This window comes from Gopherus flavomarginatus, chromosome 5 (genome assembly GCF_025201925.1).
Source record: "Gopherus flavomarginatus isolate rGopFla2 chromosome 5, rGopFla2.mat.asm, whole genome shotgun sequence".
In the NCBI taxonomy this organism is placed as follows: domain Eukaryota; kingdom Metazoa; phylum Chordata; order Testudines; family Testudinidae; genus Gopherus; species Gopherus flavomarginatus.
Window position 1 is genome coordinate 89,309,432 of NC_066621.1, and position 22,921 is coordinate 89,332,352.

At 39.9% G+C, this 22,921-nt stretch overlaps 1 protein-coding gene across 26 annotated transcripts in view; it reads left to right on the forward strand.

The window, feature by feature from the left end:
- GPHN (gephyrin) overlaps nt 1–22,921 on the forward strand; it is a 596,340-nt gene that overhangs the window by 389,269 nt on the left and 184,150 nt on the right. For 18 of the 26 annotated variants that reach the window (XM_050953500.1, XM_050953497.1, XM_050953498.1 and 15 more), the window contains 3 exons: nt 4,121–4,393; nt 5,775–5,882; nt 20,040–20,174. In XM_050953500.1, the coding sequence (XP_050809457.1) occupies nt 4,121–4,393; nt 5,775–5,882; nt 20,040–20,174 (516 nt within the window). The remainder of the gene's footprint in view (nt 1–4,120; nt 4,394–5,774; nt 5,883–20,039; nt 20,175–22,921) is intronic. The other 8 variants (XM_050953504.1, XM_050953484.1, XM_050953489.1 and 5 more) reach the window with 1 other exon arrangement.

Consider the following 22,921-nt stretch of genomic DNA (forward strand, 5'->3'; position numbering starts at 1 on the left):
ACCCCAGAGGCATTCGCTGCAGCCAGGAACCTGATGGCAGTCTTGGTACCGCTGACCCCTGCGGAGCAAGATCTGGTACTGGCGAGGATATCAAGCAGAAGGGGGCATGGTGCCCCAAGTTCCTATCCGGCACGGGGTCCTCTGGTACTGACCAGAAGGAAACAAACTCTGCTGATGTCAGCAAAGGCTTCCCTGCTCTGGCACCGTTCTCCAGACCTTCGGCATCAGTCGGTGGAAGCAAGGGGTGCCTCCACCCATGATCCCTGCAAGCCGACTTGTCATCGGAGTTAGAGGTGGAGCTATGCACCCAGCCAAGGGGCCAATACCAGTATCTAGCCTATGTTCGTTGGATCCCGGTGGAGGTGCCCCTCCAGGTGCTTGGTCCGGTGGGCAGTGGCCTGTGCAGGTCCAATGACCTTTTTGGAATCCATGGGGTTTTCCCCCAGTACTGGGACATCTTCCAGCTGTTCATACTCAGTGGGGTCCAAGAGAAGGGCCCCTCCACTGCACTATCTGGCACCCGACTCGGACTCCAGTGTCAAACATGGTACTGATACTCAGGATTTGGGGCTACGTGTTATGGTTGGGGCAGAAGAAAAAGAGGAAGCTCCCCTGCTGGTTCCGGCTTCCTCCTCCTTCCCAGACAAAGCTGTGCTGGAGTTGAGTGGCTCGGCGCCTCAGGATGACTTTGAAGCTCATGAGGAGCTAATGAAGAGGATCGCGTCTAACCTACAGCTGGAAGTGGAAATGCTTAAAAAATCCTCCCACAGCCTGATTGACATCTTGGCCGGAGCAGCCCTCTCAAAGGTGGCCCTACCCCTCAACCAGGCTATTATGGGTCCAGTTAGATCCCTATGGCAAATTCTGTCCTCCCTGCCCCACACTACTTCAAAAAGAGAAAAAGTAATTTGTCCTCAACAAAGGGTATGAATACTTTTATTCCCATCCCCCTCCCGGGTTCCTTGTGGTCGCAGAAACACACAAAAGAGACAGGCAAGGACTGCAGAGTGTGACTCCGAAGGTGATGGACTCAAAGAAGCTGGACCTATTTGGCAGAAAAATTTATTCTACTGGTGGATTACAGCTCCACATCTCCAAATAGCAGGCCTCGCATGAGCAGTATGACTATAACATCTGAGACTTTGTGTCTATATCCAAGGACTCGCTGCTCCCAGAAGTTCAGACAGGAATCCTGACTATAGCCAGGGCCTCTTTCCAGTCTGCCCTGGATGCAGCTGACACAGCTGCTAGAACCATGACATTGGCAGTAATCATGCGAAGGTGCTCTTGGCTCCAATCTTCGGGCCTACCACCAGAGGTTCAGCAGTCCATTCAGAACCTTCCATTTGAGGGAACATCTCTCTTCTCAGAACAGATGGACACAAAATTCCATGGCCTGAAGGATTCTAGGGCCACTCTCAAGTCCCTGGGCCACTATGCCCTGGTACCTTTGAGGAAGTACTTCAGACCTCAATAACAGGTCTACTTCTCAGCTCCACCACTGCGCCAAGACCTGTTTAAGAAACAAAGCTGGAGTTGTAAGCACAGGCAGCCGCCCTCTTCTTCATCATCCCCACTACTAGGTCCACACAGATACCTGGGAGGCCCCAAGCAGAACTTTTGAAGGGGCACCAAAGAGTGTTATATCAGTTCCCATACCGGATCTTGTTCCCCTTTTGTTTTCAGACTGACTCTCATACTTCAGCCCTTTGTGGTTCCTCATCACCATGGAACGTTGGATGCTGAGTATGCAACTCGTTTGCACCCATGAGGCATTGGAAACCATTTATAAATCACCCCGTGCTAGATGGTGGCAAGGTGCACAGTGGGAAACTACCCACGATGCATTGCTCTCTGCATCAATGCAAGTGCTTCTACTGTGGATGCACACCGGCGCCACAAGGAGTGTGGACATGCAGCAGCAGTTTAATTACTGTAGTGACTGTACATAAATGTAACTTAAGTCGATTTAATTTTGTAGTGTAGACAGAGCCTGAGAGACATGGGTGTGGATGTCATCTAGCTGTCTGGCCCTTAGTCCCCATATCAATGGAACATTTGAGAAGACAGTATCAGAACATTAACACCTAGCAACCAGTGATCCAGAGTAATATAGATTTCCCCATTTCTCAGCAGGGAAGTTGAGCAACATTCCCCAGCTTGAAAACAAAGGGTTAGGAGGTGTGAGGCAGGCGATAAGAGTTAGCCGCTGGAAAGAGTCAGGGCTCTCACCTGGAGTATGACCAAGGAGGTCAGACTAAGCGCAGGTCTGTACTACAGATTTGTATCAGCACAGCTGCATTGGTGCAGCTGTGCCACTGTAGTGCATCTGGTGAAGATGCTCTAAGCTGACAGGAGAGAGCTCTCCCATCAGCTTAATAACTCCACCGCCGAGAGATACAGTAGCTATGTCAGCAGGAGAAGCTCTTCTGCTGACATAGCATTGTCTACAAGGGCAGTTAAGGTCAGTATTACTACATCACTCAGGAATGTGAATTTTTCACACTCTTGAGCAATGTAGTTATACTGAAGTAAGTAAGTAGTGTAGACCAAGCCTCAGGGCTTGTCTACATCAACAGGCAGCGATTGATCCAGTAGGGGTCGATTTATCGTGTCTAGTCTAGACGCGATAAATAGACCGCCAAGCATTCTCCTGTCTACTCCAGTAGTCCACTTGGGCAAGAGGCACAGACAGAGTCGATGGGACAGTGTCAGCCATCGACTTACCGCATGGTAAGTAGATCTAAGTAGATTGACTTTAGCTACGTTGTTCATGTAGCTGAGGTTGCATAACTTAGTGTAGACCAGGCCGCAGACACACGCACAGCTTGCATAATGGGGTTCAATACAGCTTTTCTGGGCTAACCAGAATGGTCTATGCTTTAATCTTCAGTTCTCTGTGCTAACCTAAAGACTTGCTATGCTATGTTCCAGTTGACTAAGAAACTATACTGTTTTGACAAAGCTCTTTGAGTGTCACTGCAAATGCTTGCTGAGGTGCATTAATCCCCGAAGAGCGTACAAGTCTCTACCAGGAGTCTGTCTCAGGTGGACTTGCTGAACAGAGCTTACAGTGTAAAGCAGGAGTGCTGAAGCCCAGGAGGTCCAGTCTAAGGAGGCAGTGAAGCCATGTGGCTGAGCCTGGAGGACAAGTGAGGGCCTGGAACGCTGAAAGGGTTCCTCCTCGAGACTGTTCGAAAGCTTGGCCAAAGCACCAGTCCTGTGGATCTGAGACAACTAGATAGTTTTAATTTTATTAAAATATTCCTAAATACATAGGTATTGTTTGTATATGTGTTGTTGCAATGCATCATGCTTATGACTGCTATTATAGGTACAAGGAGTACAGTTACAGGGTTTCTGCAGTTTTTCACTGTCTCCAATCATGGGATGGAAACTTCTTACAATCTTTTAGAAAAACATAGGACAATGGGAGGTTTAGAGGAAAGATTTTATATGGTCACTGTAAAATTATCCTGAGTTATAAAAAAAATTATGATGACATTAATGATAGTCTGTCATTCTACCAGCCCATAGGAAAAGTCCAAGAATAAAAAGTAATGTGAAAGCATGATTATAGAAACCCCTAATGGTGTGAATAAGGATTTAAAGAATCTTTCTCTAGGTATGAAAGGAACAAAATGGGGACAGTTTGAGTCTAGAAGTCACTATGGGGTACAATAAACATTGTTTATGTTTTTAATCTCTGTTAAAACATGATATTTGTGATATGTGTTCTGTGGTTTGGCTGATGATTGTTCCTTCTATAAACTGTTGTGGATTGGTTACTGGATGGTGTGTACAATGGCACTTAACTGTTGATATCCTAAATTTATTTGTTTGTAATATTGGTTGGTTAATTTTAGCAGTTTTAACTGTTGCACAACAAAGTGTTCTTCTGTATGATCCTATGATCAATAATACTGTATAGTGCCCACTTCATCTTTGATTAATCTATTATATTTTCACTTGATTCTTCTCCCATCAGAAACTGGATGTTAAATTTTGATCAGATGCAAAATCTGATCTAAACCCCAACTACTCCTTACTGAAAGAGAAGTCAAATCCCTATTTTCGTCTGTAGGTAACTCTTCATTGTAATTTCTCTTCTTGTACATAGGAATGTTTTCAGTTTATACTGCCAGCCCTACCTCATGCCATTGACCTTTTGCGGGATGCCATTGTAAAAGTAAAGGAGGTACACGACGAACTTGAAGACCTACCTTCACCGCCACCTCCTCTTTCTCCTCCTCCAACCACCAGCCCACACAAACAGACAGAAGACAAAGGTGTACAGTGCGAGGAAGAGGAGGAAGAGAAGAAGGATAGTGGAGTTGCCTCAACAGAGGACAGTTCCTCTTCACATATAACTGCTGCAGCCATTGCAGCTAAGGTGAGTCTAAGCCATATGCATAAGGGGCACTTAGGTTTCTATCTCAGGTACTTTCCACCAACATCCAATTGCATTTTAGGAACATGTTTGTTTTTTGGTTTTTACAAACTGGTGAATTTTAATCTAAAAATCAGTACCATCCAGCTCCACAACAATATGCGAGTCCTGTTTTGGTAGTTATCACAAACTTTGTAAGGTACCACACATACCCTGCTATTATCTTAATGCTTTTGTGGACTTTACAATACCATTTTCTGAAGTCGAGAATTTTTATTTTTTTTTACTTAAAACACCTTCCCTGCCTGACTGTATTACCTCCAGTAGGTGGTACTTCATTTCCTGCTATCACAAAGTTCTGTTAAAAAGGACAATATTGATTTTGACGAAGCTAAAATGGAAAAAAAATATGACAAGGAGGTTGTAGAATAGCTAATATTCTACCCAGGCTTCTGGTATTCCCCCCATATACATCCATGTTATGGGGGCATAGTGATGTGGAATTCTGCTGTGACAAATAGGTCTCATTACTATTTAGATTTCATTATTTTAGCCAGTTTGATTAGGCAAATGTTACCAAGACTAGGATTAGAAATTTTGGAGTATAAAAGAAAAATGACTTACAATAATTTGTTAAAATAGTACTTGGAATAATTTATAATTTCAGTATGTCAAAATGGTTGAAATACTATTTTCTCTATAATTTTGTTTTTCCAAATCAATAGTATTGTTTTAGTTGCAGCACTGTATCTTTTGCCTTTGTTTCATGCCTTCAATTTATACGTATTTAAGGTTTGTGTGTTTCTAGATGCTTATGAAAGGTTATTTAAGTTCATCCACCCTACAACTGGCTAAACTGCTGCTTTTCAGTTGCTGTTGACAGGTGTATCCAGATAAGGAATTCATTTTAAGTAAATCAAAAAGACAGTGTACCACTTTTTATTTAAAACACAATAGCAGCATTCCTGCTCCCAAAAGATGAAGTTCAGGACTGAGCCGTTATGTTTCCATGATGCCTCCAACCTAATATCATTTTCTCATGAATAAAAAAATCCTGATTACATATAGGTTTGCAGGACTAAAAGCAAAAAGGGATGTAAATTATCAACTGCAAGTTGCAATTTTTGTTAATATTAATTTAAATGTAATGTCTAATTAAGTCAAATAGTTCTTTTGAAATGGCCAAAGACTTAAGTGTTTAGTGCAATTTTTTAAGGGCAGAAAATACCTGAGATCTAAACTGATTGTGCTCATATAAATTTCTAAGCACTTGGCATTTCAGTGTCCCACCTGTATTCACCCTTGTTCCCTCTCAGTCATTTTGCTTGTATAGTTTCATGTTTTCCTGTCACTGTATTCATAGCTGTTATGTATTGTACATTAGAAGCATCCATCCTACACCAGTTCTGCTGTTATCATGGCAAAAGGTGAACAGCCCATCCCGGGTCTCATCTGTTATTCCCATCACGCAGCAGGCAGTGCAGGAGAACCGGTAAGACACACCTACAAGAGGCTTTTGCATTAATAGTATCTGCAGGTATACTGCCTGCCTCCTCTCCTAGCGTGTAAAGAGGAGATGTTATTTGTTTTATTCTAGCAGACATACAGTGGTTCTTTAAAAAAAAATTAAATATATGAAAAGCCACTGAGCCTATTCTATCAAGGACACAGAGTTTAATAAGATCTATCCTATAGCCAAAATATCAAAATATTCAGTTGAGGATTAAGATATTGTGGGTTGTGTCAATGAATATCCTCATTTGGATGCCAAGATGTTCATTGCTATGAAACCTGTGTCTGTTTCATCATCTCATATATTTAATAAATTATCCAACCTCATTAAAATTATCCCTTAAAATTATTGCTTTGGAGTCTTGGAATCTTGGTGGCTTTTTCCCCATCAAGTTGCATTGCCTCTTTAAATACTTTTTTCATTGGTGAGTGTATTAAATTAGTGTGTCATTTGTATTAGCCATTCATATTTTGCTTGTTTATGCATTAATCATTTATAGATTCTACTAAATTCTAATGTTTTGTGTTTAGAGTCAGGATTTCCCACAATGTAGGGGCAAAAATTGAGGATGCAGGATAAAAAGGACTTTTACTATAGCTATTGCTGAATTTCAATGATCAACAGGCAAAAGTGAGGAAGGACGTGACATGGCAAGTCCACATTTAGGATAGACAGCTGCTCTGACAATTTAGATCGGAGGGCCATAGTTAAGAGTCTGGCAATACAATTTACTGTTTTTCTTACCCAAAAAAAATTCAGACTAGATTCCAAGGTAAAAGAATGAGCTAAGATGGCGTCAGAAAAATATAATTTATCATATTTCATAGCCACAGATTAGTGAGCCCAAAGAAAAACAATTGGTTTGGAGAGACTTGGACTAGCTGATCTGATCAAACAGCAAGCTGCTTTCTCATTTATTATCGGTACAAATTCTCTGGACATTGTAACATTAGTCTTGTTGGCAGAGACTGCACAGTGTTGCACTTAATTTTTCACTTTTTGGTGTCTCCTCGGACAAATGATAAGCCAAACCATTCATCAAATACTCTAATTTGTCTGGGTTTCAGACATGACATGATATGTTAAAAAATGTAATTTACAAAATGAAGAAAGGACTCTTTTGGAGTTAGCACAGCAGATGATGAATCCGTGTCCAATATATGAACTTGTATGGGTACTGACACTCTGCTTGATGCTACTGTAATAAGCATCTATATCATTATCATCCCCAGTGTACACTTTTCATTATTATTAAAATAATGAATTCAACCTCTCTCAGCAATACACTAACTAATTGTCATCTAAACTTAGTTCCAGGGTTTTTGGCTAGCTTGTTTTAGACTCTCGTGATGATATCGTCATCCCCGCCCACCCCTTAATTTGATCTTCATGGGTCAGGATACGAATTGGTTAGTTTATAAGAACTTTTTTAGCGTGCATGCCTTTTGTCTTTTCTGTCTACAAGACGCTTCTGCTCTTTTTATTCATTTTGGACAATCATGACAATTGCAATCAGCAGTTTGTACACTTGACTAACACCTTGCTACTACTGTCAATCTCTCTTCAGATCCTCTTGGAGGAAAGAGAATAAGAAGCTTTTCCCTTTGCCTTTTATCCTCTCTTGTCAGCACTTGATTCTTTGATCTCAAAATTAACAAGAGAAATTGTAAGAAGATAGGTATAAAACCACTCCCAGAAAAGGTGGTGTCAGACAGAAAGATGTCCTTCAGAATCAGAATAAATGTGCATAATAAAATGATGGATAGTGAGCTGGATGGATAGAAAGGAAAGGAATGAGAGAGAGAAAGGATAAGGGAAAGGGGTAGGAGTTCTCCCCTGGCCAAGGGGAGAACCACTCCCCAGTTAATCAGTTCACAGCCCCTTCATTTAAATTGTTCTACTGTTCCATAATTAATTTTTGCTCTGCACGCCATTCTAGTTGAATTTATTTCCCTTCCCCTTCCCTCAAAACATTCCTTCTTCAATAAGCTTCTTGCCAACCTCCACCACCATTTAAAATCCTTCCCACTGATCAGCATCTCTTTTTCTACTCACCCACACCACTGCTGTTTCATTTTCTACACCACAGACATTCCCTTATCCAAGTGTTTTTTCTGTGCCTTCCTCATATCTTTGTACTCAAGTATTTAATTTCTGATACTCCATATATTCCTTCTTCCTCTCTGTATCCCTTTGTCAATTGTTTGCTTCCTTCCCCTACTCCTTTGGCTGTATTTTGTTGAATGTTTTCAGTTAATTATATGTTTTTCAAGGCAGGAGTCTTATTCTACATCTGTAAAGTATCTAGCACTATTTGGATATCATGTAAATAATAATTAATAATTTAATATTATTTAACATTATGTTGCAGTAGTGCCTAGAGACCAACCAGATCAGAATTCTGTTGTACTAGGTGCTGTGCAAACATATAAGCCCCAATGAGTTTGTACTCTAAAGACAAGGCAAAGCAGGTAGATGAGACAAACACGTGGGTCAAGTTGGAGGAGAGAGAGTAACAAAAATAATAGCATGTAGACTCATAGATTCATAGACTTTAAGGGCAGAAGGGACCATCATGATCATCTAGGCTGACCTCCTATGCATTGCAAGCCACAGAACCTCAGCCACCCCCTCCTCTAATAGACCCACAACCTCTGTCTGATTTACTGAAATCTTCAAACCTTGATTTAAAGACTTCAGGTTACAGAGAATCCACCATTTACTGTAGCTCAAACCAGCATGTGACCCATGCCCAACGCTGCTGAGGAAAGCAAAAACCTCCCAGGATCTCTGCCAATTTCAGTTGGGGGAGAATTCCTTCCCGACACCACATAGGTGGTCAGTTAGACCCTAAGCATGTGTGCAAGACCTACCAGCCAGCCACGCATGAAATAATTCTCTGATGTAACTGAGAGCCTTCCCCAACTAGTATCTCATCTCCAGCTGTTGGAGATATTTGCTAACAGCAGTTGCAGATGGGCCATGTGCCATTGTAGGCAATCTCATTTTACCATCCCTGCCATAAATTTATCAAACCCAGTCTTGAAACATGTTAGGTTTCTTGCTCTCACTGTTCCCCACAGAAAGCTGTTCCAGAACTTCACTTCTCGGGTGGTTCATCTGATTTCAAGCCTAAATTTATTGATGGCCAGTTTGTATCCATTTGTTCTTGTGCCAACATTGGCCGTTAACTTAAATAACTGCTCTCCCTCCCTGGTGTTCCTCTCTCTGATGTATTTAGGAAGCAATCATAGTATCCCTCTTCTGCATCTGTTCCAGTTTAAATTCATCTTTTTTAAACATGGGAGACCAGAACTGCACATCGTATTCCAAATGAGGTCTCAGTAGTGAGTCGTGTAATGGTAATAACACTTCCCTATCTCTACTGGAAATACGTCGCCTGATGCATAATAGGATCACATTAGGCCTTTTTCATGGCTGCATCACGTTTGCCGCTCATAGTCATCCTGTGACTGAACAACACACCAAGTCTTTCTCCTCCTCTGTTGCTTCCAACTGATGTGCTCCCAGCTTATACCAAAAATTCTTCTTTTTAGTCCCTGACTTTGCACTATTAAATTTCATCCCATTTTTATTATTCCAGTTTTCCAGGTCATCCAAATCTTCTTGTATGATATGCCCTCTTCCGTATTGGCAATACCTTCTAACTTTGTGTCATCTGCAAATTGTATTAGCATATTCTCATTTTTTGTGCCTAGGTCATGAGTGAAAATGTTAAACTAAGAATGGTCCCAAGACCAATCCCAGTCCCTGAGGAACTTCACTAGTAACCTTCCTCCAGCCTGACAGTTCATCTTTCAGTACGACCCGTTATAGTCTCCCCTTAACCACGGTCCTGAGCCACCTTTCAAGTGTCATATTAATCCCCATCTTTTCCAATTTAACTAATAATTTCCCACGTGGAATTGTTTCAAATGCCTTACTGAAATCCAGGTTGATTAGATCTACTGCATTCCTTTTGTCTAGAAACTCACTTATCAAATAAAGAGATCAAGTTGGTCTGGCACAGTCTACCTTTTATGAAACCATTTGTATTTTATCCAAAAAATGTCCTTAACTACTTTCTCTCTATCAATACTTGTTCTAAGATATTGCAGACAATTAAGGTCAAACTAACCGACCTGTTGTTTCCCAGATCCCTTTTTCCTCCCTTTCTTAAATATAAGTACTATATTTGCAATTCTCCAATCATAGGATATGACCTCTGAGTTTATGGATTAGTTAAAAATCCATGCTATTTGGTTTGTAATTTCATGTGCCAAGTTTTTTAATATTCTTAGATGGAGGTTATCCAGGCCCCTCAATTTGGTCCTATTAAGCTTCTTTGAGTTTCTCTTCCACCTCAGATGTGGTAATTTCTATTCCCATATCCCTTTTCCCTTTAGCCACCCTGCCACAGCCCCCAAGTTTCTGATTACTCTTATGAAAAAGTGAGGCTAAATATTTGTTTGTGTGTTGGGCCATGCCTAGATAATCTTTAATCTCCACCCCATCCTTAGTATTTAGCAGTTCCACTTCTTTTTGTTTTCTTTTTATTTATATGGCTAAAGAAACATGTACTGTTGGTTTTCATTTCCTCTGCAAGGTCCAGCTCTGCTTGGCTTTTGGCAGTTCTCACTTTTTCTCTACGCTTTCTGACCTGCAAGAGGTAGCTTCCTTGCTGATCCATCCCTTCTTCCATTCCTTGCAGGCTTTCTGCTTTCTCTTAATAACCTGTTTTGAGATGCTTGTTCATCTAATTTGGCCTGCAACCCCTTCCTACAATTTTTCCCCCTTGTTTGGGATGCAGGTTTGAGATAGCTTCTGCAACTTTGACTTAAAGTAATTCCAAGCCGCCTCCACATTCAGATCTTGAGTTCTGGTCCACTTCTCTAACTAATTCCTTTAATATTTTTTAAGTTTTCCCTTTTGAAATCAAGGGCTGTAGTTGCAGATCTATTTTTGTTTATCTTTCCATTTAGTTTAAACTGAATTAACTCATGATCACTTAAACCAAAATTGTCCTCTACGACCAGTTCTTCTATGAGGTCCTTGCTACTTACCAAAACTAAATCTAAAATGGTATCACCTCTTGTTCATTTCAGGGCTATTTGTTGAAGAAATTTATGAGCTACCACATCCAGAAATATCTGGGCCCTACCATTATTGGTAGTACTTGTTCTCCAATCAATATCTGGCATATTAAAGTCTCCCATAATCACAAAATTTCCAATATTTTTCATTAAAAATAATAAAGATGTCACTATCCATATCCATATCAAATCTTGGAAGTCTGTAGCAGCCCCCACACAGTGTTGCAGTGCAGCCTCTGTTACTTTTCTTTCCCCATGTGATGTTGACCAAGATTCTATTTTATCCGTTCTATCGCTTCTAATTTCCTTATACTCTACCTCATCGTTAATATACAATGCTACTCCAGCACCTTTACCTCTGTTTCTGTCTTTCTTGAACGGCACATATCCTTCAATATCTATATTCCTGTCATGACAACTATTCCACTATGTTTCTATTATCCCTTTAATACCTAGTTTTGCTTCCTGCACCAGTAATTATAGTTCATCCATTTTGGTACTCAGGTTCCCTGCACTGGTGTACAGACATCTTAGTTGTTTCTGCTTCGCTTTGCCCAGATTCCTTACTTCAGGTACATTTTACTGCCAGTATTGCCTAACTGACAGTTACTATCAGTGGTATTCACACTTTCTTTCCTCATGTTGTCCTTTCTACTGCCTTCTATTGTTCCTTTCTCCATTACTGTATCCTCTCCTATCTGATTTTTCTCCTGCTCTGTATTAGAATCAAGTGGGAAGATTACATGAGCATCTCCCAGCCATCTCCCCCAACTTCCATGTTTAAAGCTCTTTTAATCAGATGGGCCATCTCCCATCCCAGATATCTATTTCCCTCCCTACTCAGTGAAGTCCATCACAAAAGAACAATTCTCTGTCCATGAATGCCTTCCAGTAGTTGATCATCCCAAAGCCTTCACTTACACCATAGCCTGAGCCATCTGTTGATCATCATAATCTTATCTCACATTCACTCTCCTCTACAGACAGGTAGAATCCCACTGAAGATCACCTGAAGATCATTTCTTTAAGCATCTTCCCCAACGTGGTGTAGTCTTCCTTGATGCATTCCAGCAGGAATCAAGCAGTATCTTTTGTTCCCATATGAAGGACAATCAGTGGATTCTTACCTGTTCCCATTAGGATCCTCTTCCGCTTCCGGTCCACATCCTGTATCTTAGATCCTAGCAGACAGCACACCCTTCTGTGATCCAGATCAGTTCTGGTGACAGGCCTGTCTGCCCTTCGTAGTAGGGAGTCTCAAGTAGTGCAAAGCTACCCCTTCCTGTTGGTACAATTTTCCAGCCTTCCCCTTTCTGTTCTTTCTGGCTGCAAGTCTTTTTTTCTGTTGTTATTTGCAATCTTCTTCAATTCATCTTCTATCTTCCTGGGGCTCCAAACTCTGGCTATCTCCATTGGCTCTTCCTCTCTTCTTGTAAGACTAGCTGCTCTTCTCTTCTTTTTTGCTCTCGCATGTTCTGGTACTGTCTTCCTTTCCCCTTCTTTTTCCAACTCAGCAAACCTGCTCCTTAACTCTGTTTCTCCTTCGCTAGCCAGTCTTTTCCTCTGGCTTGTTCTCATAGTCACATGCTTCTGCTGGCCACTTTCCTAATCCAGCAGTCTGCTCTCAGAGTCCTCTGGTCCAGCTTGCATCTGCAAGTCTTGAGTTTTCCTTTTAGCCTTCTATCTCCTTCCCTCCATCATCTGCTCCACTCCCCTTTGAAACTCTAGTTCCGGGGTCCCCGTGCGCCCACAGGGACATCTAAATGCAACCACATCCTGGCCGGCAGTGGAGCATCCGCCAAAATGCCACCGAATTTCTGCGGCATTTCGGCGGCAACACCTCTCAATGACGTCACTTGTCGGCGGCAAGTGGCGTCATCGAGAGGCGTCGCCGCTGAAATGCCACAGAAATTCGGCAGCATTTCAGCAGATGCTCCACCGCTGTCACGGTCCTTTGTCTGGCACCCGCCAGACGAAAAGGTTGCGGACCACTGCTCTAGTTTCTAGCTGCATCTCCGTACCTCAAATCTTCTCTTCCATCAGATCTGTCAAGTGGCACTTCAGGTACCGTCTCCAGAATAATGTACATCCCACAGGTACCACATCCAGTCATCTTCATTGTCTCTACCCTTCTTCAGAACCCTACCATTTATACTTCTGCAGCTGTCATAGCCTTCCCTCCTAAGCGCCTGTCAAAAAAACAAAAACACTCTACAAATGCAAAAACCAAAAGCAGACCAGCACATAGCCCCTCCCCCAAACTTCCACTCAAACTCTGTTTTCAGCTCTGTTTTCTGGCTCCTGTGCCACTGCTCCTTTATGCACAAGTCTTAACTAATCAAGTCAATAATCACAACTTGCCACCTGAGGAGAATGAAAAGTTGAGAAGGGTAAAGGTAGGAGTCAGAGTGGGATAAGGAAACTCAAGAGATGGAAGGGGATGGAGTCACTGAAGCAGGTGCAGGGGTTAGAGAAAAAAACTGGGAAGCAGCCCCAATGTCTGTGACTGAGGCAGAGGAGGAAAGAGTGATGGGGGGATGGATATAAAAAGAAGGGGGGGGGCTCTGTGTCAGATTTTTTTTCTTTGTAGAAACTGACAAGATTTATGCAGAGAGGGAAAGTCCTTATCTCCTTATATTAAAGTCTTTATGGCAGCCTTTCAGTCGCTATCGTGACTCATCTCAGACTCTAACCTTCCCTCTTAAGGTTTCTTTGAGACTGAGTTTTGAACCAGAGGGGAGTATTCATAAGACTGTCACAACCCCATTTGGATTCCATTATTCCACTTAATCAATATTCAGTATAATATTAAATAATAACTGCACACCTCTCTGGAGAATTTAAAACAATGACCCTTTAAAAACTCAGTCTTATACCTTATATATCAATATTTAAATGAATACCAAACAATTTATACTAGGGCTGTCAAGTGATTGAAAAAATTAATCTTGATTATAAAAAATAATCGCAATTAATCGCATTGTTAATAATAGAATACCATTTATTTAAATATTTGTGAATGTTTTCTACATTTTCAAATATATTGATTTCAATTACAACACAGAATACAAAAGTGTACAATGCTCACTTTATATTTATTTTTATTACAAATATTTGCTCTGTAAAAAAACAAAAGAAATAGTATATTTTAATTCACCTAATACAAGTACTGTAGTGCAATCTCTTTATAATGAAAGTTGAACTTACAAATGAAGAATTATGTGCATTAGGATATCTGGCATGTAAATACCTTGCAACGCTAGCTCCAAAAGTGCCATGCAAACGCCTGTTCTCACTTTCAGGTGACATTGTAAATAAGAAGCAGTCAGCAGTATCTCCTGTAAATGTAAACAAACTTATTTGTCTTAGCAATTGGCTGAACAAGAAGTAGGACTGAATGGACGTGTAAGCTCTAGTTTTACATTGTTTTGTTTTTGAGTGCAGTTATGTAACAAACAAAAATCTACATTTGTAAGTTACACTTTTATGATAAAGAGATTGAACTACAGTACTTGTATGGGGTGAATTGAAAAATACTATTTATTTTATTTATCATTTTTAAAGTGCAAATATTTGTAATAAAAAATAATATAAAGTGAGCACTGTACACTTTGTATTCTGTGTTGTAATATAAATTAATATATTTTAAAATCTAGAAAAAAATCCATAAGTATTTCATAAATTTCAATTTGTATTCTATTGCTTAACAGTGCGATTAATCGCTATTAATATTTTTAATCGTATTTAATTTTTGTGAGTTAATCGTGTGAGATAACTCCGACTAATCAACAGCCCTACTTTCTAGTTTTTTAATCAAAATGTCATGTGGTACCAAGTCAAATGTCTTACAGAAGTCCAAGTATATTACATCAACACTTCTACCTACATCAGCCAAATCTGGAATCACAGGAAAACAAGATATCGTTAGATTGACAAGATCTGTTTTCTATAAACCCATGTTGATTGGCATTAATTATGTTACTCTCTTTTAATTCTTTATTAATCAAATCCTGTGCCAGTTGTTCCATTATCTTATCTGGGATCAATGTCAGGCTGACAGGACTATAACTACCTGGGTCATCCCATTTACCCTTTTTGAAAATTGGCACAACATTAGCTTTTTTCCAGTATTCTGGGACTTCTCCAGTGTTCTAAGACTTACTGAAAATCAGTGCGCTCTGAAGCCAACTCTTTTAAAACTCTTGGATGCAAGTTATCCAGACTTTCTGATTTTTACAACGTATGGCTTTAGTAGCTGCTATTTTACATCTTCCCATTATATTTCATATGTAAAATTGGATTACCTTTATTTTTCAGACTCTCATATTTCACAAATATGTTTCTTAATTAATCTCAAACTTTCCCCCAAATTCTCCTTTGGCAAGAGTTTACACATCAGAAATTTCAGGTGAAGAAATTTTGTTTTGATAAAATTAGTGATAGAAGGGTCACAAGTGGGATTATAAAGAAAAGATAGTTGTAATTTTAGGGCCTGACCCTGAAAGCCCTCATGGGGAGTGACTTTAGTAAACTACACTTGTGAGTAAGGATTATTCATTTGAATAAAGTTTGCATGATTGTGTTAATATTTCATTTGATTCTAAGTCATCAATTTAATACATTTTTGTTTTCCATTCATTTTTATTAAACTGCTTATTTTCATTCCCCTGAAGCATCCCTAAGAATGTTTTTCTTAGCATTTCAGTCTTCTTCCATGTAATTACACTGTGTAGTATTTTTTTCCCTCTATTGTCAATACATTGCCTCAACAAATTATTGGTTACTTTTTGATCCCATGTGTCTGATTTATCAAGATTGTATCACTATCAGAGAGGTGGTGTATCTCTAACTTTTGGGGCCATCAGTTCAATAATCATAGAACTGGAAGAGACCTCAAGAGGTCATCTAGTCCAGTCCCCTGCACTCATGGCAGGACTAAGTATTATGTAGACCATTCCTGACAGGTGTTTGTCTAACCTGCTCTTAAAAATCTCCAATGATGGAGATTCCATAACCTCCCTAGGCAGTTTATTCCAATGTTTAACCTAAACCTCTCTTGCTGCAAGTTAAGCCCATTGCTTCTTGTCCTATCCTCAGAGGTTAACAAGAACAATTTTTCTCCCTCCTCCTTGTAACAACCTTTTATGTATTTGAAAACGGTTATCACATGCCCTCTCGTCTTCTCTTTTCTAAACTAAACAAACCTGATTTTTTCAATCTTCCATCATAGGTCATGTTTTCTAGATCTTTAATCATTTTTTGTTGCTCTTTTCTGGGCTTTCTACAATTTGCCCACATCTTTCCTGAAATGTGGCACCCAGAACTAGACACAATACTCCATTTGAGGCCTAATCAACGCAGAGTAGAGTGGAAGAATTACTTCTCGTGTCTTGCTTATAACACTCCTACTAATACGTCCCAGAATTATGTTCACTTTTTTTGCAACAGTGTTACACTGTTGATTCATGCTTAGCTTGTGGTCCACTATGACCCCCAGATCCCTTTCCACAGTACTCTTTCCTAGGCAGTCATTTCCCATTTTGTACGTGTGCAACCAATTGTTTCTTTCTAAGTGGAGTGCTTTGCATTTGTTCTTATTGAATTTCATCCTGTTTACTTTGACATGTCTCCAGTTTGTCCAGATCATTTTGAATTTTGATCCAAAGCACTTGCAACCCCTCCCAGCTTGGTATCGTCCGCACACTTTATACACGTACTCTCTATGCCATTATCTAAATCATTGATGAAGATATTGAACAGAACTGGACCCAGAACTGATCCCAGTGGAACCCCACTCGTTATGCCCTTCGAGCATGTTTGTGAACCATTGATAACTCTCTGGGAACAGTTTTCCAACCAGTTTTGCACCCACCTTATAGTAGCTTCATCTAGATTGCATTTCCCTAGTGTGTTTATGAGAAGGTCATGCGAGACAGTATCAAAAGCTTTTAGTAAAGTCAAGATCTACCACATCTACTGCTTCCCTCCTATCCAAAAGGCTTGTTACCCTGTCAAAGAAAGCTATCAGATTGACTTGACATGATTTGTTTTTGACAAATCCATGATGACTGATACTTATCATCTTAATGTCCATATGGTTGCTGTATATACTATTTGCACATTTATGACAATCTGATTTTTAATAAGAATAAAATGTATTTCCAATAGCATGTGTTATAAACACAAGAAGGTCTAAGAAAAGATTTTTAGGATAATGAAAGGTAGTTCCTGGGCCCACCGGCCCTCATCCTAACTCAGGGTTTGAAAAACCCATTACTTCATTTATTTATTTCCCCAACCAGTGGGTCCTCAGACATTAATTTCCAGAGAATCTGTTCTATTAGGTATTTTAGTTAGGTATCTTGCCATATGGGCTGTGACAATAATCTTCTGAATGTGAACAGACGCATTAATATCTTTCTCAATCTGTAGACAGAGGGTTCCAATGCATCTTTAGCTGCTCATAGCTTTCACAAATGCCAGCAGAATGAAATTAACTCAGCTGCAGTCAATGTCACCAATTCATAATCCTGTGTTCAGCAGTGAAACAGGCCAGAATTATCTCCATATTACCCTGCTGACTGGGAAAGTTGTGAGCAACAGAAAAGACAGGCACTCAAGCTAATCATTAGAGGATACAAAGAAGGAACCTGGCCAGCTGATATATACAAACTCATATACCTAACATCCAGGATACTAGGAGAGGAGGAGATATCCACAAACAACTCATCCTTGCAACTGCAAGGTGGCTGGTGGAAGGGCAGAGTAGGAGAAAACTATTCCTTTGCAGAAGGCAGGAAAGGAGAGGAGGAACACATTCATGAAGAACTCCCTACCATTGTGATAGTCAAGAAGACTGTCAAGAACACGGTGAGGAAAAGAGAGATCCTTCTACTTTCCAGCAGTGGAGGGTGGGAGTGGAAAGGGAAGCTTCATAGTTATCAGACACCTAGGGCTAAATTCATTCCTGCTGTGGGGTATGTACCAGCACAGGGACTAAGAGGAGGCAGCTTATGCCTCTCCTATTAAGGTCCATTGTTCAGGCTAGGGCAGGCATCAAGGCTACTCAAAATGCACCCCCATTTCAGTGGCCCCTATATTCCATTTCAGATGCAAAGTCACCAGGACAGTAAGAATACCCTGACCAGGCCGCTTCTTGTCCCCAGTCTACCTGTTTCTTTCTCTGCCCTATCCCTACTCTGCTTCCACTTCTCCTCCAAGTTCAGATGCCCTTTATGTCAAGAACTGTTGTGAAGGGGGTATTCATTGGTTGCCCTGCAGCCCCTAGTAGCCAGAAGCTCATTAAAAAGATGCCTGAATAGGATCCAGATTGCGGCACCCTGACAAGCCCACCTCTTTCACAGCACCTGAAGGTAGAGATCTGGCTTCTCACCAAGGCTTTGCCCCTTGTTCTGACTTGTGCCCACCACCAAAACATCTTTCATGTTGGCCTTTGGCTAGTCATAGGTCTTGTACTCTGGCTAGTGTAAACTCATGATTATTCTTTTGGAAATTGAAAATTGGATACTGTATTGATCCATTAGACTGTGAAACTCTCATTGAGGAGAGAAATTTAAAAAATATTATTCTAACGCTCTAATGTATTGTAGCTGGTGTTCTATGATCAACTCTACACCATACTGTCGGTTGTGATTGGGGAGTAAATACCACTAAATAAGGGCAATTTGCCCAAATAGCCAAGTGGTCTCAGAAAAAGGAGGAGATTAAAATACTGGACTGCAACTTTGAAGACGGCTGTAGGGAAAACATTATACGGTATAGGCAAAATATATTACAGAATATATTGTAGAACCAGCCCTCACAGCTCTTAGAACTCACTTCTCTGACACTTTTATATGTCTTACAAGATTATAAAAACATGAAAAAATGAATGAATAATTTGAACAGGCTGTCCAATTATAATAGACAATTTTGTATCTCTGGTTGGATCTAAGTATTACAGTGATAGGAAGATAGAAGCTTTCTGAAGCTTACTATTTTAGAAGCAAGAAAATCTGTTTCTTAAATTCACTGTGTTTCCGCTTTTCGTTGGGATTGGATAGAAAACTGAACAGAAGAGCTAGAAAGAGAAAAGTAAGGGCTAGATTTACTTTCATAACCCAGCATGCGTAATTAAATAGTTAGGTTTGCTCATAAATTGGTATAAATCATCATAGTTCCATTTATTTCAAAGGAGCTACACTGATTTTCACCAGCTAAGGATCTGGCCCTTAAATTGCAGTTCATAAATGGCAGGCCAGAGTATTTGAAAACAAATGACATATGGAAAACAAAAGACCAAGGCACAGCAATGGGTTGGTAAAGATAAAGTTTGTTGTGCTGCTACCCTTGCTCTGTTTTCTCTCTGATAAATATAATGCTTCAAGTTCCAGAGCTATAAACTCAGCACCTTTCATCAACACCAAATTCACTTAATTTTTTTTTTAGAAGAAACAACTTCACTACATGGAATAAAAAGGAATATGTATTCAGTTCTTGACCTCTGTTCTTAGATTGTCAATAGGATGATCAATTAATGCTTCATGTGATTCTAGTTTTGTGATTGGGACAACAGTCCACTAGGAACTGGATTCAGAGTCTTAACTCCTTTAGACAGGCCATGAAAGAACCGTTGTGTGTTGGTAATCTTTTGGTCATTATTGGCTTGTGTTGGATTTGAACCTTAGTTCTAGAGGCAAAAAGTTGCATGTCTTGCTGCCAGTCCCCTGACCCTTTTAGTCCCCTCCCCCATTGAATTGTTTGTTTGTTTATATTGTGGTGTATCACAATGCAGTCCTGAATTTTTCAAGACAAATTGTGGTATGTTCCATGCATCTGTGGTTAGAGTCTGACCTTATATTTGTTGATAGATTGTTTTGGAACTACAAAGGTGCAATTCTTGCCACCAGAACAGAATTCTAAAGAAGGTTGAGCAGAGAGACATGGAGTATTTTAAGTAGTTTTGGATTCAGATGCAAGATTTTGAATAATTTTTAAGTACAATATATTTTGGACTGTTAACTGCATCTCTTGTCCTGTTCAGATTCCAGACTCCATCATTTCTCGTGGTGTTCAGGTGCTCCCACGAGACACAGCCTCTCTCAGCACTACCCCATCAGAATCTCCTCGTGCCCAGGCCACTTCTCGTCTCTCCACTGCGTCCTGCCCAACACCAAAAGTAAGTGCAGTGCCTTGCCATCTCCCAGTGTATAATCTGATTGATAGTTCCCTTCTGCTGGTGAATGTAGGATCGTATACAAGATTATGCTGTTGAAAATGACGAATGAAAAATAGTGTAGTACATTCCTATGTGTACTGTTACACAAATTACAGTGTGGGGCCAGCAATAGATTACGAAAGGTCTTTTATAATTTTATGGCTCCTGTATTGAATCATTGCTGCAGCTCCTATTTGCCAACAGTGAAGCATATTACATATATGAAAGCACTTGTCTTTTGTTATCTATTGCAATATGGATCATGAGTATGAGAATGTTAATCCTTTGAAATTCTCTGTTCATTCCCTGAATACTGCAGATAACCCTGCCACTGATTAACAGGATTAAACTAATAGAGTACTTTCACTAAAAGGATGTGTGCATATTTATAACCTGGGCTGGGGCAGCTCTTTGCCCCAATATAATACTGATGAAGCCAACTTGTTTTGCTTGTTGGAGCCAACTTGTTTTGCTTTAACTTGGATACTTGCTGCCTGATATTTGAAAACAACTCTAAATTGACTAGAAAGAAAGTTTTAATGCCAACCTTTTGGGATTATTATTCAATTCTTTCAGATTATTCCATGCTGGTTTAATTTATTCAGGTGAACTCCGTTTATATGTGTTTTATATCAGACCTTAAAGACAGTAAATTGGAAGCTAAGGAAATGAATTAGTTGCAAGACCAGTAATGATCATGATTACTTTCTGCTGGATAGTTCTCCATTTGTGTTCAGCTAGTGTTGTCATATCACAAAGTTCTCTTTTTGATGTACATTATACCAACATGTTAAAAGACTTGTAGCAAATGACAAACAGCATTCCTTCTCATCTAACTGATCATGATCCTTAGAGATTATTCTGCTTGCTAAAATGATTGCAGATGTCTGACTATTCATTTTTCTTGCTATCTCATTTCTTTTCTGTCAGCAATTTAGATTAACCTGTAGCCACCCATGGAGCTGTCTCAGTTTAACATTTTTGACAGTTTTATGAACTGCACACCTTGACTATAATAGAATTTTGGTGGCAGCATGTGGTGGACTTCACTAAGCAGTTCATTGCTTTCAAAACAAGATTCAGTGAAACCTTCAGCTTTGCTTGATTTTATTTCTTGCATTTGCTTTCCAAAATAAATTGTCACTTACAGGATGGTCTCATTAAAATACAGCCTGGAAGGGTATTAAATAGGAATACCCAGGATGAAGGAGGAATGCACAAGCCAGGAGAGGGAAACTGTGGGCCCAGTACCCAGAGTTTGTGCCTTTTGAAAAGATTTTGAAGCAGGAGTGTCCACACACAAAAAAAAGCACAGGAGACCAATAAAAGGCCTAAACAATATTCATTATACTACAGAGACACTCCCAATGAAATTGAAGTAGTTAAAGCAATATATGGCAAAGGGAAGGAGCACAGTGTGCAAACTCTGAAACAGAATCCACACTATTGGACAGTCTTCATGAGATAAGGGGTTATACAAGGAAGCTAGAGGGAAACGCGAAGCACATGGTGAGATTGAGGTTTTTCCATATGAAGTTGGTTGGAATAAGTCCCCACTAAACAAGGACCACCATTTTGTAAACTTAATTTAGCCCATGTTTAATTGTCATTTCTTACCGGAAACTCAACTGTATTTTCAGGACAGGCTAAATCACTGAGCACCTTCTAGATAGAATTGCTGTGCCAGATCAGACCACTTGTCCACTTATTCCAGTATTGTACTTCCAGCAGTAGCCAGTACAAGCTGCTTCAGAGGAAGATTCAGGAAAACCCAGCAATAGACAGTTTGGGAATAATTTGCACACAGGAAAACTTTCTTAATCCCCAGTATTTAGAGGTTGGATTAAAAACTTGATATTTTACTTCCCATAGAAAGCTCTTCGGTTTTTTTTATTCCTTACTGTAAAAATTCAGGTTATTCTTGTTATCCATATAAATGTTTTGTCATCTTTTAAATCCTGCTAAATTTTCAAGAAACAGATAGCTACCAAATATAATAGAGTATACAGTTCTTGCCCGTTCCTTAGGGAATACTCATGTTTCTTGGTATCTCTACAATTTTCATTATTTTTTCCTTTGGAACATGGATTTCTACTCATGCAACATGTATGCAAATTTCACTGGAGCTGATGTCAGAGCTCTTGACTCACCCAGGTAATGGTGTTAACTATAAATTCTAATCTGTAACAAGCAATTGATTTGTTAGAATCTGTTTATTTTAATCTGCAGCTGTTTAACATATGTATCATTTCATATTCCTGTTCTTGAAGTTCATGTTAGATTATGGAGAATCGTAAACACACACATACAGGGATTGTAGTGTAAAATAGAAAAGCCTTAGCAGAAGGCAGCTCACAATCCACATAATTATACACATAAATCACAACTCCCGTCAACATATTAACATAGAAAACTATTTCCTCAAGGGTACGGGACAAAAGATTTCTTTATGAGCTACTGTCGTAAACAGATAGTTAAGTGTTAATGTCTCTTTTACCTGTAAAGGGTTAAGAACCTCAGTAAACCTGGCTGACACCTGACCAGAGGACCAATAGGGGGGACACGTATACTTTCAAATCTTGGTGGAGGGAAATCTTTGTTTGTGCTCTTTGTGTTGTTGTTGTTCGCTCTTGGGACTAAGAGGGACCAGACCTACATCCAGGCTCTCCAAATCTTTCTGAATCAGTCTCTCATGTTTCAAACTTGTA